This window comes from Cajanus cajan, chromosome 5 (genome assembly GCF_000230855.2).
Source record: "Cajanus cajan strain Asha chromosome 5, NIPB_CcT2T_4, whole genome shotgun sequence".
NCBI classification, from domain to species: domain Eukaryota; kingdom Viridiplantae; phylum Streptophyta; class Magnoliopsida; order Fabales; family Fabaceae; genus Cajanus; species Cajanus cajan.
Genome location: NC_138521.1, coordinates 9081176 through 9098761, shown reverse-complemented (window position 1 = coordinate 9098761; position 17586 = coordinate 9081176). Strand labels below are relative to the sequence as shown.

At 29.8% G+C, this 17586-nt stretch overlaps 2 protein-coding genes across 3 annotated transcripts; one reads left to right on the top strand and one right to left on the bottom strand.

The window, feature by feature from the left end:
* Nucleotides 1–748, bottom strand: LOC145957822 (uncharacterized). The gene is made up of 3 exons (XM_083074226.1): nucleotides 659–748; nucleotides 318–512; nucleotides 1–213 (listed from the first exon to the last, which is right to left on the bottom strand). Exons 1-3 carry the CDS (start codon nucleotides 746–748, stop codon nucleotides 1–3), a joined length of 498 nt encoding a protein of 165 aa, XP_082930352.1.
* Nucleotides 749–6067: 5319 nt separating this feature from the next.
* On the top strand, nucleotides 6068–11341 carry LOC109805521 (cytochrome b5). Of its 2 annotated transcripts, none has more exons than XM_020367615.3 (4): nucleotides 6068–6171; nucleotides 6351–6451; nucleotides 10618–10684; nucleotides 10810–11341. In XM_020367615.3, the coding sequence occupies exons 2-4, from the start codon at nucleotides 6365–6367 to the stop codon at nucleotides 11085–11087; spliced, it is 432 nt and encodes a 143-aa protein (XP_020223204.1). In that variant the 5' UTR covers nucleotides 6068–6171; nucleotides 6351–6364; the 3' UTR covers nucleotides 11088–11341. The 2 variants fall into 2 exon arrangements, with proteins under 2 accessions (XP_020223204.1, XP_020223205.1); XM_020367616.3 differs by having other exon boundaries at nucleotides 6070–6198.
* Nucleotides 11342–17586: the final 6245 nt, after the last annotated feature.

The following is a 17586-nucleotide window of genomic DNA, read 5'->3' as shown; positions in this document are numbered from 1 at the left end:
CTATGATTGGGGCCTATCATAAGGCTTCCTCTGAGAACCACCACCACTCTTGGACCCAGCTGGCCCACCAACAATCTTCGCCGGCTTGCCGACGCTCTCTAGCCGTTCTACAACCTTTGCCTTCTCTACAAAGGCTGGAAACTTCATGATGGTCATAGGCACCACCACTCTCCTCAAATCATACTTCAAGCCTTCAACAAACTTCCTACACTTCTAAGCCTCAGAGGTGGCTTGGGTGTAGAAGTTTGCCAAGTGCTCGAATCTCATGGCGTACTCGGTCACCTACATTCCCCCTGTTGTAATCCCATAAACTCTACCTCCCAAGCATGCCTAACACTCTCTGGGAAGTACTTCTCGAGGAAGGCCCTCTTGAAGCACACCCAGTCCACAACCACTCCACTGTCAATCAGCATCTGACTAGTACCTCTCCACCAATACTCTACCTCCCCTATCAACATATACACTGCATAGGCGAGCTTCCGCTCCTCTGAACAACTTATAACTGAGAATATCTTCTCCAAATCGCAAATTCAGTGGTCAGGCACCTCCAGATCTGCATCACCTCTGAACTGAGGAGGACTACACTTCCTGAACTTAGCCAAGTCCCGACTCTCCTGTCACCCAACTGGTCTTGCTACACTAGCTGCAGCTCTCTCACATCCATCCTAGCAAAGTAGGCATTCTGTTGTTGCATAGCCATAGCCATCATCTCCATGGCATGGGCTACCTGCTCATTTGCTCTAGGCATCTTCTACAAAAATAACAACTCATTCAGCACACTACATCCCAACTACTCAACAAAAATCAGAACAACATTCAACACCACATAGAGTTCAACACAACAAAAGCCTAAAAGAACCACCCCCAAAGAGTGTCCACTAGACTCGAACTGCTCTGATACCATAAAAGTGTAATGACCCGCCATAGCCGTCACACTACAAAACAACACTACACACTACTGGAATATATATACTAAAATAGTATAATAAAATATTTACAACACAAGTTGATAACAAGCAACCAACAACAACCAGTTATATACAAAAAAATATGTTACTATTAGGTAGCCTACAAAAAAAATATCCATCTCCAGGCACCTCCAGTGGCCTCTAGCAGATATCTCTTAGTCTATCCCTGCTCTGCTCTCATACAACGTATGATCATCGCAGTCCAAACTACATGGAAACATGCAAGGGTAAGCTAGAGACAATAAACAACTCATATAAATTAATATGCAACATAACAACTATATAATCATCTTCGCATCCGACACATGAGACAAACAACATATATATTATACATCTTAACATCATTTCAACTTGATTCCATATATCAACACTTCAACACAACTACTGTACAAACCATTGGAATAGTTACCATACTCATCATAACAACAACCAACACATGTATTAAAAGCAACTTACAACACAATAACACTATCATCGTCCTCAACAAGGTCAACATACAACACAATCACAACTTAACAACACAACAACGTATGTACAACTCATATCAACAACAAATCAACTCATTAACAACTTATGCGTCGTCACGTATTTCAACTCGGAGATATCCTACAACATGGTGAGTAGTCCAAGTGGTTACGTCCTACCGAACTGACAACACAGAACCTTTTTGGGCTTGCTAGGTAAACAGCAAATTTGGATATCAATCCACAACACGATAATGATTTTCTCAGACTTTGCCACTTAAACAAGAAAGTATAGTACTCGATTAGGAACTAAGTTCCTGACTTCGTACTTTACTCAAATTGGTCACTTTGTAATCGGTATAGCTCGACCTTGCTCATATACCGTGGTCGCTTTGTAATCGGTATAGCTCGACCTTGCCCTTATATCGTGGTTGCTTTATAATCGGTATAGCTCGACCTTGCCCTTATATCGTGGTCGCTTTGTACATGTGTGCTTCAACCTTGCCCAGACACGGGACCAACTAAGTCCTAGAGGAGAACAACACAATGTCCACTCCAAGGGACAACTTCCCAAGGAGGGTTTTCAACAAATTGGGCTCTTAGAGCACCACAACTATCTCAATCAACACAATGTGATGAGCAACTTTAAAAACATCTCCTCTAGTCCTAGTGATCAACAACTTATCATCATAACTGAATCAACTTACAACTCAACAGCACAACTCAGCTTAACAACTTAAACAACACACAACTTTCAACTCATCATCTCAATCAACTTTCAACTTAAACAACACACAACTTTCAACTCATCATCTCAATAAACTTTCAACTTAAACAACATGGTATATTAGCACAAAAACTCATCAACGTTGTTTAACAACACATTTTAACAACACAACATCTCATTTCAAATTTAAACAACACAATCAACTCAACAGCTTATTAGCTCAACTCATAATTTACAACTCAATCATCATAAGGTAATATTTTTTCAACACATGGCACAACATACAACTCTCCTCTAATAACTTAACAACACAGTCTACTAATAACATCTATATAAATGTCAACACATTTACACACTTCACGTCATGCTTCTCACAACTCACAATATTATCATCATGTACTTCACATAACTTATAGCAACTTTATCAACTTAATTTCAACATGCTTCAACAATATCATAGATCAACACACAACTTGTAAACAACTTCACAACTTAACTACAACATGCATCTCATTTACATCCCATCTCCATCATGAAAGCATCCCCAACAACATCATTAATAAATATTTAATCATATATTAGCAACACACAACATTTTTATCTTGTAACACAACTCATATTCAACCAACAAATTTACAATCTAGCTTTCCTTACCTGAAAATTGGCTCTAAAAGCCAAGAATCTGAGAGGAAGAAGAAATATCCTCCAAAGCTTGATTCTTGAACTTCAATCCTCCAAAAACAAGCTTTCTAGTCCAGAGTCCTTCTCTCTAGAACTTCTCTCTAAAACCTCACTTTCTCATCAACTGCCCATAGGTCCTATTTATAGAAAATCTAAAGTGGCCAAAACGGCCCGTTTCGAATCCGGAACGGCCCGTTCTGGGCTCCTTCATCATGTGTAAAATTCACATGCAGAACGGCCCGTTCTGAAACCAGAACAGCCCGTTCTGAAACCAGAACAACCCGCTCTAGGACTTATCCAGAATGGCCTGTACTCCATCCAGAATGACCTGTTCTCAATTACGATTTACAGGTCAATTTAGTAATTTGAAACGGTCCGTTCCAGATTAGGAACGACCCGTTCTAGGCTACTAAATCACCTATATTGGACTTTTGGGCCTTCTGAAATAACATACTACGTTACAAGGTAGACATGCATGCTGCAAATTTTATTTTATCAAAAATTAACTTTTTTAATATATTATATTATATGTAAGCATTAATACATATATATATATATATATATATATATATATTATAATTAAACTTTTTTAAAAAATTGATTCATTATTAAGGATTATTTTTTATCGCAAGTGAACTAATCTCCTTCGAAAGTTTGATAAATATCAAATAAATGAACACCTCTTCCGAATTTATATTTTATACATACAATAATATATATATATATATATATATATTATTAGAATATAACTATTTTTTAAAATATTTTTTTTTTTGGAAAAAAATATGTATGTATAAAATGGTAGTGGGTACAAGTGCCCCCATTGTGCCCCATGTAAATTTGTCCCTATATATGATAAAAGTTGTAAAACTTGTATAAAATCACTTTAGTATCTATCTCTCTTTATCATTAATAATATCTTTCTATATAATAAATGAAATGATGGAGAGAAATAAATACAAAAATGATGTACAAATTGTATAATTTTAGTTGTACATATAATATTAGTCGTAAAACGTAATGATATACGTATAAAAACACAACAAAAGTGTATAATAACTTGTTCAATACTTCTTTTATATATACTCTCTTCATTATTAATAAATGAGGATTTAAATGACACTGATATAACTTTTATTTAGTATTACATTGTTCAATAATTTTATATTAAATATGAATTTTATAAACTCAACCATTAGATTAGAAATTTGTTATTCTTAAATCGTATATACAAAATTTTATATTAATCAAACATGATTTGATACTTTATTCTTATAAAAATAAAATTAACATAATATATATTTTAAAATAAAATAAAATATAAATATTTTAATTACCTTCAAGTTATTGTTTAATTTTAATAAAAATTAATATACACATATAAATTGATATATATAAACTTTTAATAACAATTAAATTTATAAAATTTATATTTAATATAAAATTATTAAATAATATAATACTTAATAAAAATTAGATCACTATTTGAACTCTATTTTATTAATAATATATTGTTGTATAATAAAAAAATTTGTGTAGGATTATTCTGAAGTAAAATATATTTTTTTTCTTCTATTAAATGTTGCTTTTAATACATTTTCAGTGTGAACACTGAACACTGCACGTATGAAAAGGGTGAGAAAACGCTCTTTTCGATGTTTTGCTTTAATGGTTCGGGCGATACAAACGATGTGTCGTTATATGAATACACATTCATTTCTTTATAATAAATTAGTCAAATATAGAATATTTGTTTATTTAAGAACTTTCAGTAATAATTCATGAAAAAAATAATAATGAAAAGAAAATATAACACAAAATTAGCTTCTAAAAGATTTGTTCAAAGTAAAGCAATAGGAACAGATTTAGTTGATAAATTAATTAATTGAACTAAAAATGTTTTAATAAAATTAAATAACTAATAATAATATAAAATTATAATAAAATATAAAATAAATAAATTTAAAATTTTCAACACAATTAATAGGTAATTAAACTTTTTAAGTATGTTTATAAGAATTTAATTTCTTAATTGTGCATATAAAGAAGACTTCGCTTTATGCAAAGAAAAAAAATCATTCTAGTGATATCTAAAAAAATTTGGTTCAATAATCTTCTATCATTTCTTAAAAATAAAATAAATTTAAATTTATAAATTTAATGCAACATGAATGGTTATTTAAAAAATATAAAAATATTATAACTAAATACATAAAATCTTTTTTAAACAAATGTTTTACTCAAACTTTTAAAATAATATAATTACTAATTTAAAACATATTTTAATTAATAAATAAAACAAAATATTAATTTCATATTTAATTTTAAACAAATAAAAACAATTTTTCCTTTCAAAAATACAAAAATAAATGCAGTCTATTCTTGAAATTTTCAAACATATAAATATAAATAGCACAAGGCTTTTTTTATATATGAATGGTGTTGTTTTCAAGTAAAATTAAAATTTTATTATGATAATGTATATCGTTTATTGAAATAAAATTTTATTTCTGATTAAAAAATAATATTAACTACAATGATAAAATAAAATATCAATTTTAATTGAAAAACAATTATGAGAAGAACTAAAGAAAAACCTTACTCAAACTTTTAAAATATTATAATTATTAATTTTAAAATTCATTTTAATTAATGAATAAAAACAAATTTTTATATTATATTTAATTTTAAACAAATAGAAACAAATTTTCCTTTCAAAATTTCATAAATAAATGCATTTTAGTCTTGAAATTTTCAAACATGCAAATATAAATAATAACACTTACTTACAATCTTTCATATAAATGGGTGTTATTTTATAAGTAAAATTAAAATTTTATTTTAATAATACATACTATCTTCCTTTTTGTTATAAGAAGAAAAAACATATTTTTTTAAAAAATTATAAGTAAATTTTAATTATTTTTATTTTATTTAACAATATTTAGACTAATGTATTTTTTTTGTATGACATTTTAACATTATTTTTTTAATATATATAATAAAGATATTTTAGATTTAACATTTATAACAAAGATAATTTAAAAAAAAATATTATAAAATTAATAAAATTTAATACAGATAATTAATTTTTTAATAACAATAAAATCAATTTTTTTATTATAATAAAAAAATAAAAATTCATTATTTATTAAGATAAAATTTTAATTTTAATTAAAAAGTAACACCAATCATAATAAAAGAAAAATTTTTAATTGTGATGGACAACTGTTATACATATAAATAATAGTTTGAGGTTGTTGAGGAGGCGTAAAAATAAAAGTGCTGTCTGATAGAAAGACCATCTTCTCCTTTCAGTCATCATCACCGTGTAAGAAAATTTCTTCTTCAACTTTTCGTATGTTTTTCTTTCTCTCTTTCTCCATTAATTTAGTCTCTGCAATCTGAATTTTTCTTGGGTTTTCAGTATGAAACAATTATTTTCCCTGTTGTGTGTTGTATTTTATGAATAATATGAGAATGAGGTGTGCTTGGTTTTTCTGTGGGCAGTGGAAGAGTCAACAATGGGGTCAAAAACCAAAACTTTTACCTTTGAGGAGGTGGCTAAACACAACCACAGGAAGGATTGCTGGATCATAGTGAATGGCAAGGTCAGTTTTTGTGAACGGAATTGGGTTTCTGTCATCATTTGATTCTTGATCTGTTTTTCTTTGTTGATCTGGTTTAATTTCTGCATGAATCTGCTTTGTAAACAATCTCTGGATGAATTGCATATGAAAGACTCTTGTTTACTTTATTTGACTATGGCTGATGCATGGTCCTGGTTGAGTGGTCCAAATTTTTCCCATGCTGGATTGGGGTTCAATATATTCAGAAAGATCATTAATTTTTAACCCAAGCGGATTTCAATAAAAGCCATTAATTCAATCCCTTCATGTATAAGTTGCAAAAACAAGTTCAATTTTGTGCATGACATCTAAATTTTCAAAACTTGTATAAAAATTAATCCAAAATTCTTTCATGAATTTAATCCTAAGCACGACATGTATTACCATACTTATGTAGCAATTGGGTTATAACTTATAAGAATGCCGGAAAAAGATGAAGATGAGAAATCCATTACCGAACCTCATGAACAAGGATTCCATCCAATCTGAATGAGTTCTCCCCTTGTGATAATATTCCCCCTGGTCTAACCAAAAAGACACTAAAATATGTTAGTTTCAAAGATAAAAAAATATTGACTAATTTCACTCTACTTAAATTAACAAGTAATCTTAATATAGGTGGATTTGGTTGGAGACTTAGAAATAGTACTTCAAGATCCCTTAAGTGTCCAATGATATTGTTTCAAAATACTTTTATATTTAATTGAGATTATATTTTTAATATTATATTTTTATTCTTTGATAAATCAAATTCCAATAAAAGGTAGTTTAGAAGAATAAATTGTTTTTAAATAAAACTAGTGAAATTAATGTGAGTTGATTTTTTTTGTTTTTCTTATGTTCGAGACATGAGGAAGTAGTACACTGACTAATCTATTCATCATGGAAAACCCTATACGCCCAACATAATCTGTATGGGTATAAGTGCTGGTAATAATTCAATACTCCCTCCATCTGATTATAAGTCTCATATAAGAAGAAAAAATAAGTCTAAAAAAATGTCATTTTAGTTTTTTATTATAATATTAATTATCTCTTTTTCATTTATTCTTCTAATAATATTTTTTAGAAAGGTATTTTGTTATATCATTTCTAGTAAAAAAGATTAATAGTAAGGTTAATTTTATAAAATTATTATTTTTTATCATCTATTTATTAGCCTTTTTTTAGTCTAAACAACGTAGAACTATACTTATTATATGACGGAGAGAGTAATAAAAGTGACCACATATGAGTTAATTTCTCTGTCACATGATAATTATCGTCCTATATTATTTCATATAAACTAAAAAAGTTAACAAATAGAGAAAAAGATGATAATAATTTTTTAAAATTAACCTTATTATTAATCTTTTTTTTTTTAAATAATACAACACAATAAACAATTTTCTAAATGAAATTATTAAGCTTATTAATAGAAAAGATGTATAAATAAACAACTTTTAAAGTTAACCTTATTATTAATACTAAATTAGCTCTAATGACACTTATGTTGAGACTTTTTTTTTCTTATTACACGACACTTATTATAGGATGGAAAAAATATAATATTTAATTAATTTTAACAAGCTTTCAAATTGCAGTTGCATTACAATTACTTGAATCATGGAAAGTTGTGGGCAAATGTGACTGCAATTGTTGTGGTTATGTGGTGGCCGAGAGTTGGTGAGTGGTTGGGAAGTGCAATTTAAAACTATATAATGAGTTTAACTAAATGGGTGACTGTGCTAGTCCATGGAGGATTTAAAAAATCCAACACTGATTGCTTAGTAACATTGGTGTTAAAATGTTTATATTTTCTATGTATAGTCACTAAGCAAAATAGAATTTAACTTTGAGCTTGCTGTAAAACAATATTATAGATATTGAACTTCTTCCCTAAATATGAAAAAACTCCTTCCTTACAAAACGTCCCCTTAAGATAATGCCAAAGTGTAAAATACAAATAATGAATTATGAAGAAGGCAAAATCATTTAGAGAGGAGATATAAGGATCAGGTAGAATCTCTGCTTGAAATTGAATAAGAAAAGAAGAAAAATGAAAATTTATTTTTAAGAGTAATTAAACTACAGGGAAAAAATTATCAACTCTATAGCTGCAATACTAAGACAGAAAATGATGAATAACTGCATGCAAGTTAACTTTATTATGTATCAATATATAATATATAATAGAATCATGATTGATCCATATGGTGGCAGTTCATTGAAAGCTGAATAAGTCACAGGGTTTTCAACGGGAATAAGCTATTTAATGATTTAGAAAGTTGTTTGGGCATGATTGAAATACATATTTATACTAATTATAAAAACTGCAATTGTCTTTTTTTTTTTCTTTCTCATTTTTGCATTACTGCATCTGCAAAAACGCAAACTATCTAGAATTATTGTATTCTTAATTTTGTTGAAGTGACAATCAGAATTGGGAGAACAAATTTATTTCATAAACTATTTCTATGATAAATCAGTGTCACCTTATCAGTCACTGAATATGAGTGAGTTAATCTGTTTATGGTTGGTTGGGAGACTATATATTGATGATGCTGGTTGATCTTGTTATGATCTATAACTCCCTGTGAGAAATTATTTATTGAGGAATAGGAATAGAATTCTTCTGTTTAAATAAATGAGTTATTTTTCAATTGCTCTGCTCATCACATACTGTCATAAGATGTTAATTACACTAGCTGAGTTAACAAGCTTGGTAAAGTAACATGTCATTTCCTATCCAAAAGAAGATTTTGATTTTATTTTTGTTGGAAACCAAACCAAATTCTAGTTTAGAACAATTTGTTATGTTTGTCTGTAATGTTGGCCATTGCATATTTATTAGCTTGTATACCTTTTTCTATTCTTATTATTTAAAGAAATGTCGTCGAATTCAGACACACTCAAAAATGGGAAAACAATGAAAGAATAAATTCTTCAAACTACAATTCCACCAAATGAAGCTAAACCAAGCAATTTTTGCTTTCCCAAGTTTCTCAGATCTCTAATCTTCCGGAGCTTCATGTCATGAGCACAGCTTATTAATGGCTCCATCAACACCTAAATCTTCTCTGGAAATCCTCATTCATTCCTGTCCTTAAAGCTTATAATGTTTTCACTCCTATTGAAGGCTGCTACACCACCACCTATATCTAATCAGGGTGATACGGATTCTTCCTTCCTAGTATCAACAAAAGAAAAAGTTTCCTTATTGGAAACATCAATAATGTAAATCATTTATGTGAATGGCAACTGTATCATCATTTGAGTATTCTATTTAGACTGTCTTTAGTCCTAGAGAGAAATATGAACTTATCAGTGGTTAGTTTAGGAAACTTTAGAACTGGTAATGCAATTTATTATACTATAAACATAAGTGGAGAAAGAACTATGACTGTAAATTGACTGCCAATCAAATGGTTAAGCTTCCACTTATATATATATATATATATATATATATATATGAGAAGGGATTTGTTGATTCCAGGAGTAAGTTTATGATAGACTTGTTCCATTTAATAACTCGTATTCTATATCAAATTTCAAACATCCAACTGTTGAATTTAAAGTTCTTAATATATAGATCAAATCTGCAAATTTTAAAAATATTTAAAAATCATTTGATATTTCGTTTCATTAATTTAAATCAACGTATAAAATGATTTTATGATTATCTGTCAATTTAAATTAATAAAATAAAGTATCAAATGATTTTCAATTTTTTTTTTTAAATTTACAGACTTGATTTATATATTAAAAACTTTAAATTCAACAGTTGGATCATTAAAACTTGACATAGAATCTGAGTTATTGAATAGAGTAAGTCTAGGTAGATTTACTCCTGGAATAAACGGATCTCTCTCTATCTATATATATATATATATATAAAGTAGTATTTTGAACTGCAGAAGTTATATATATTTCACTCGCTGTTTGACGATTGAATGGATTAATTATATTCTGAACTTCATAAAGGGCTAAAAGAAGATGGGGGAAGTAAACCTTACTATATAGATAACATACTAATTTGAAACTTTGTTCTTCAAATCCAATAAATGCTGAGTTCCCAATGCCTCTAATTTCCTTTAAATTTGTCTTATGAGTAGTAAGATTATAGATACATCAAAATATTTTACCTAACATGCATTCCATGGTAGCAGGTGTATGATGTCACCCCATTTTTGGAAGATCATCCAGGAGGTGATGAAGTTTTAGTGACTGCAACAGGTAATTAGTTTATCTTGGTCACTTGATGCCATCAATATGCAATCAAAAACTATTCCCTCTTGCCTAGCTGGCTAGAAGAAGAAAAATAATAGACATGGACTAAGAATCTTTTGGTCTTTACACAGAGAAGGATGCCACCAGTGATTTTGAAGACATTGGCCACAGTGAGTCAGCAATAGAGATGATGCAAACATACTTAGTTGGGGAGGTTGACACCAACACTCTTCCAACACAAGCCACCAACACTCCACGCCCACCAACACAAGCACCTGCCAATAGTAACCAATCTGCTGGGTTTGTTTTGAAGATGTTGCAGTACCTAGTGCCGTTGCTGATTTTAGGCTTTGCATTTGCTCTTCAGTACTATGGCAAAAGAAACAAGTCCAACGAGGCAGAAAATTGAATTTGAGTTGTGGCCATAGTTTAGTAGTACATCTATTATTAGGTATCTATATCAACAGTGTCATAGTGGTAACAGACTAGTGGAAGTGTTGTTTCTTTTCTTTTTGGGTATCATTTCAAAGTATTTCCATTTCTCAATATCATGCGAGGATTTTGTATTCATGATGTGCTATGGCCCTCTTGCTCAGTCATGATAGTTCATTTAGACTTAATCTAGTATTTAATGAATAATAATTTGAAATAAATTTTATGATACCTAGTAATTGGAGTACAGTTTATGCAATCATCCGTTGTATCACATGTTTAATTCTGTAGCCCCTGCTAAATAAGGTTCTGTAGACAATGTTGAATCGTTTAATAGCTGATAACCAAAGTCCCAACTATCTATTTTTTGGATTGGTCTTAGAGGGATTGAGTCTGGGTTAGTTAAGTTCCTTATAACGTGGCGAATCAATATTTGAATAGTCACAACAGATAGAATAGACATTAGGATCAGGATCAGCTATCACAAATTGAAAGAAAATGGTATAGATTAGTATCAAAGAAATGGAGTGAGAAAAAAAAAAAGAAATGGAGTGAGAAAAAAAAAAAAAGGAATGTCGTGTAGCTAAACATAAAAATTTAACCAAGTCGGTCATTAGAATCATTAAGGATGTAAATAGGTTAGACTTTAAATGGGAGTTTATGATCTTCTTAAAGTTTAGTATGATCTATCTTATTTAATAAAAAATTAAATTTAAATTAAAAAAAAATTATTTATATAAAAAGGCTATATTTAGATTTATAAAAAAATTTGATATGTTGATCTATTTATTTATATAATATAATAATAAAAATAATATACATATATTATTAAAAACATAAACAAATAAATTTATAAAAAAATAAAAATGAATTATCAGTATTTAAAATATTTTTTTGTATAATTTTTTTCTTTTTTTATTATAAACTTGTAAACTTACGACCTGTGCACGTGTACATCAATATATATGATTACGTATGAATTGTCCTTTCAACAAAAAATGATTCAATTTTTCTCATATAAAATCTTTTAAAATTTAAATTTTAATAATTGAGTAAACTATATTTTAAAAATAAATTTTTAAATTTTTAAAAAATTAAGTTTATTGGTCTAATTAATATTACTAATTTAAATAGAATTTTAAATAGATTAATAGATCAAGTCAAGATACACTTATAAAAAAAATCTATAATAGATAATAGATCAAATTTAAACTTTAATTTTATAAGATAGGTCTAATTTATATATTCAAAATCTGATCTGACTTGACTTATTTTTAAGCCTAAAGATCAATTATAATTGACCCGGATAAGTACTAATATCATTGTTAGAATCTTATTATTTCTAATATAAGATTGTTTCCTTTGGATACACGTGGGAAGCTAAAAAGAGAAAATTAAAATTTGTATACATTTAAGGAGAGAGATTGACAAAATTTTACATATAAGAATATTCATTTTTATCTTTTTTTGGTTTGATAAGTTGAGGTTTCTGTTTAATTAGCATATTGACCCGTATTAGGTTTAAATATACTTAACAATAGTCGATGCACCTTTTAAGAAATTTCAGCATCCCTTCCTCAAGGTATGTTGTAGTCATTAATTATTCATTTATTTATTTGTATAAGTAATTTTCATTGAAACATACAACCAGCAGCAAGATAGTTTTTACTACTAATATTATTCCTCTAACCACACCCTTAATTCTACCAAGCACATAATTGATAATTTTGTACACCAAATGTAACAGTTCGAAGCAAAGCTTAAGCCAATTAGAACCTACCATTCTCTATACTTCATAGTTAAGCGAAGCCATTTTAGAGAAATCAATTTTCACTTTTGGTAATCAGGCTGAATCCCTTGTAGACCCATTATAATTATTTGAAAAGTGACAGTAGAGGTATAGATAGATGAAAGAGTATAAAGTTTAAGATTTGGTCCCCCACTTAATGAATCCCCCTGACGAAATGTGTCATTTTGGTGTAGACATCATTGGACCCATCTTCCTTTGTGAGCTAGAGGGCAATAACCAAACGCAAAATCTTGTTTGTCCCACTTTATTTGGCCCAAATACGTGACAATAAACACTTAACGACCCACGAACAAATTTGTACCGTTTGTTATTTTGTCAATTGTATATTTGAGCTCACATTCTTGTTTCAACTTTCTTTTCCACAACATAATCCAGCACCCTTTATTTTTGTTTTTTTCTATCAGTAATTTTATTTCACTTACCTTCTTTTCTTCTAACATATAAAGGATAAAGTATATGGGATGAATCTGCCGGGAGATTTTTTGGTTAAAGAGACAGGAATAGGATAAAGACTCAAGCTCCAACTGGTGTCACTGTCATTCATTCATTTTGATAGGCTTTGGTAGTGTAAGAGCGTGTTTGAGTTGGAGTCTGGACGTGAAAAATCACGTTTCATCAGAAGTAAAAGATATCAGTTTCTCCGTAAATGAATACATAGACATGGAGAGAGGATAAAATTACGTTTGAAAATGAAAATCAAACACGCATTAAGATTATTTTTTTCTTCGTGTCTTTGGACAAATCTTAACAAGAAAAAAGGCTAGGGCAAATTCTTTATACTTTTTTAGTTATGACTTTTTATAAGGGAAACAGTCTTGATTCTATCCTTACGCTGTGAAATGATTTTATTAATTTAATTCATTTATAATGATGCTTAGTTATAAGACCGTGCTTGGATAATGTGGAAAGTGACGCATTTCAAACCATTAAAAACCAATAAATATTTTACAAATGTATCTCAACCTAATGTTTGGTTACATTCATTAGTTCGTGTTTTTATCAATAATGTTCGTTGCTTGCAAGAGGTTGGTAAATAGTGGTTTCTCTAAAATATAATTATTCTTGATTTAGTCATTATAGAACTTCGTTGTGAAAATCCAAGGACAAAACAACGACCAGTACGAAAGAAAAGGGAGCATAAAGAGAAGAGAAACAATTCTATAAGTAGCCGAAAAAGATCATGATCGAGAAATAATAAATTTCCTCAACGAATTATGAAGTTAATTAGAAGTCATTCATATGTGAAATTCTTTTATTAATGCTAGTTTAAAATTTTAAAAATATGACAAAATTCATCTACTTGTTACATACTATGTTTGTTTCTTGGAATGTCACACTTATTCGTGACCAACCTGAAACCTAGCCTTGCTGAATGGTTTTAAGCTGTTATGATTTGGAAATATCGAAAAATTTGATAATTAGAAATCATTGTATGTTACCCATTGGGATATAGAGTATTGAATAGGGGATCTGAATCTGATCTTTGGATAAAAGCTTTGATGGACACAACCCGATGCATACATTGAACCACTAACGATTGAGTCCAGTACTCCTTTATCATCCCAACAATACAAAGAGACCATGCAGGGATTGTAGTGCATGATCCTATGTAAAGGTTGTAACTTGTAACCAATATTCAGTCTCTAATACTCAGATTCTTGAGTTGAAAATTGAAATACATGCACATAGGCTTGACTATGTGATTGCTTTCGAGTAAAATTTCAACTTAGTTTTCGAGACTACACAAGCCGTTTTAGTTTTTAAAATTTTAAAAATTCTTTATTATTCTCTCACTGTGCAAAATAAATAAATAAATTTTTTTTTTTAACTTTATTTTTCACTTTCCTTTTGTTCTAAAAAGAAATAATATGAATCTCATTTTGCAAAGTCAAAGGACAAATTGAGAGTTTTTAAAATTTCAAAGATTAGAATACATGGCTCGTAATTCTTGGGAGTAAAAAGATTATAGCTTTCATTCAAAAAAGAAAAAAGAAAAAAAAAATGAGACTTTGAACGACACTCAGTTTATTTTTAGTGAGTGTTTGGCTACATACGTTGAAGGAAACTAGTTATAGCTTTTGTGTCATTTCAGCATGTGACGTGATTTATTCCATGCACAACTAGTTTCAAAAGTGGATTAAGCTAATCTCTTGTAAAAGCTCAACTTTTAATTACTATCATTTGTCCTTTTGTGTATTCCCTAACTCCCTTCCTTGTCTCCCATAAAACAAATGGCACTTTAGCAAAATAATAATTAAAAAAGAGAGAGAGAGAGAGAGTTATTTTTCAAACCACGTATCGTTTTTCTATTGAGGGAACATGAAACGATGAGTTCCGGTAATTTCTATCATTCAACAAGATACTAAGTGAGCATATTTAACATAATTTGACTTAAATGTAGCATTATTGTCCAACCTTCCTAGTATGTCAACCTTCAGAGACAAGACTGGAGTCCAAAGGCATGTGTGATGCGGTCCAATTATCATATGCTTTATTCAAAATCACACAAATTTTTGTAACTAGCGAATACCAATAACTTAAGGATCATATTTAGTAAATTTACTAGAAGTGTTTTAAATTTTCAATAGGATATTGGCTGAGAATATATCCCACAATTAGATTTAGCTATTATAATTAGTGTTTGTTTCCTAAAATGGTAGACTTATACAGAGGCTAGTAAGTAGTAAACTTAGAATTTCGTATTAATTGTTGCATGTGCATGGCTTTATAGGCTGGCTATATATATCCATAATAATTAAAATACTTTGGAATGTTCAATGGCACGACCATTTTCAGTGATTAGTAAATACCAATAATTTTGCTGGTCTATGTAATCCTAAAGATGGTAAAAGACAATATAGTCAAGGTAGGATAGTGCAAAGTTTCTCTTGCGTGTAGAAAAACATTAAGTGGCTGAAACAGACTTTCTTGGATCTATATCAGACCCAAATAATTGCAGAAAATGGCATTACTAAGAACTTACTGGGTTGATTTTTTATCATTAAATGTGTCTCAAATTTGCGAGATTTGAGGGATATGCCACATTAATTGGTTGGGGGCCTAATCAGATTAGATACTGCGAATGGTCGAGTTCACCAAACAGACACATAGGAAAGTAAAAAGGCTGTCATGGGACGATTATGTCAAAATCAACAAGGGGGGAACATTATACGTACGCAACATCTTGATCATCTGTACACAACCAATATTTCTGATTAGCCTCAAGACATGTCATTGTGTTCTTTTTCTCATGCACTGTTTCTAACAAAAGTTTCGTCCCTTACAAACATACCCTTATTATATGTTCAACCCAAGAGTGCATGAATGAAACCTTGCATTATTCAACGCCATGTTTTATCATGCAATCACATCACTAGTGCATATTATTTTGATTGTTAAATTAATTGCAAAGAAAACAATGTTGTTCAACTTGATACGTAGATCGCTTTCTGTGTCAACATTATATGCTTGGATATGCTTGTATGTACTGCGCTAACCACCCAAAAGGATTGGGTATTAATCCAACAGAAATTGTCTTTATGCAAAAGTTTAGGATAAATAATTATACAACAAAGAAAGAGATAGGAAGAAAAAAATATATGGTTAATGTAACGGAAAGAAATTGAGAGAAAAATTATAAGTGTAGTATGAATAATTGGTGGTAATCATTTTTTTTTATTTCTTCTTATTATATCATGTCGTGTCTATATTTATCTCATATTTTCTTACTAATAATTTTTGTTAATATTTCTTAAATGAAATACTATTGTAATATGTCAATGTCACAGTCCCATCAGTAAGTGGTCCTTAGCCTTAAAACACCTACTCAGAGAATCATTAATTTCATCCTCATGGGTCTTGGCCTCAGTTACACAAAGATTTTATTAATACTTTGCATACATAATTTAAGTTATTGTCATTAAATTAAATCAGAAGAACTACCACACGTATGGTTGTCAAACAGCTTGTATATGCAAGCACCAACTTGACATAGATGAGTAATTAATCAGATTGAAATGGACTTGAAGCATGGAATATTGGAAAACATCTAAGTTAGAGTTCCCTTATCCAAACAAGGGAACCACCCTTTGGTCCCTTGTGCTTGGATTTGCTTTTGTGTCAGTGTCTCTGTCTAGTGATATGCAGGGCAAGCCTTAATATTAGGGAGAGAGGATCCTGTTAAGGCCACAGTGGAGACTATTTTTTAGTTGATGTATTACTATTTAGCTTAATGAATTGTTGGGAAGTCTTTGTCAAATTCACTTCTAAAAAAGGTCTAATTGTCTCTTGGATCATTGTCATGGGCTCCATTTGTTCCTTCAACCGTCTTAATGACATGAGCCAAATAGGAAAAACAAGCAATAAGCATTGTACACGCAAGACTCGACATGTTTAATATTTGTTTGATCTCAGCATTTACTCAATTTTAAAGACCATGAAGTGAACCGTGTTTTTAGACAACACTACCTATCATTGACAAAAACAATTGGTGATCGTTGTCTCATTTGGTGTCATTAGTTTGGCACCTACATACTCTCATCCATACTTCTAAGCTCAATTCATTTTACTTCTGTCGATAAGTAAAACAACCTTTGAATAAGGGAACAATGTTTTTGGTACTTGTTTAAAGTCTACGTGTGTAAGAAAGTAGTTCCTTCTAGTGAGA

Bases quoted from the DNA above. Each gene is read 5' to 3' on its own strand.
- LOC109805521 (XM_020367615.3), top strand. From the start codon at position 6,365: ATGGGGTCAAAAACCAAAACTTTTACCTTTGAGGAGGTGGCTAAACAC. The intron at 6,452-10,617 runs GTCAGTTTTTGT...CCATGGTAGCAG, and splicing joins GGATCATAGTGAATGGCAAG to GTGTATGATGTCACCCCATT. The intron at 10,685-10,809 runs GTAATTAGTTTA...GTCTTTACACAG, and splicing joins AGTTTTAGTGACTGCAACAG to AGAAGGATGCCACCAGTGAT.
- LOC145957822 (XM_083074226.1), bottom strand. From the start codon at position 748: ATGCCTAGAGCAAATGAGCAGGTAGCCCATGCCATGGAGATGATGGCT. The intron at 513-658 runs GTGAGAGAGCTG...GATTTGGAGAAG, and splicing joins CCTACTTTGCTAGGATGGAT to ATATTCTCAGTTATAAGTTG. The intron at 214-317 runs GTAGAGTTTATG...TCTGAGGCTTAG, and splicing joins GTGTTAGGCATGCTTGGGAG to AAGTGTAGGAAGTTTGTTGA.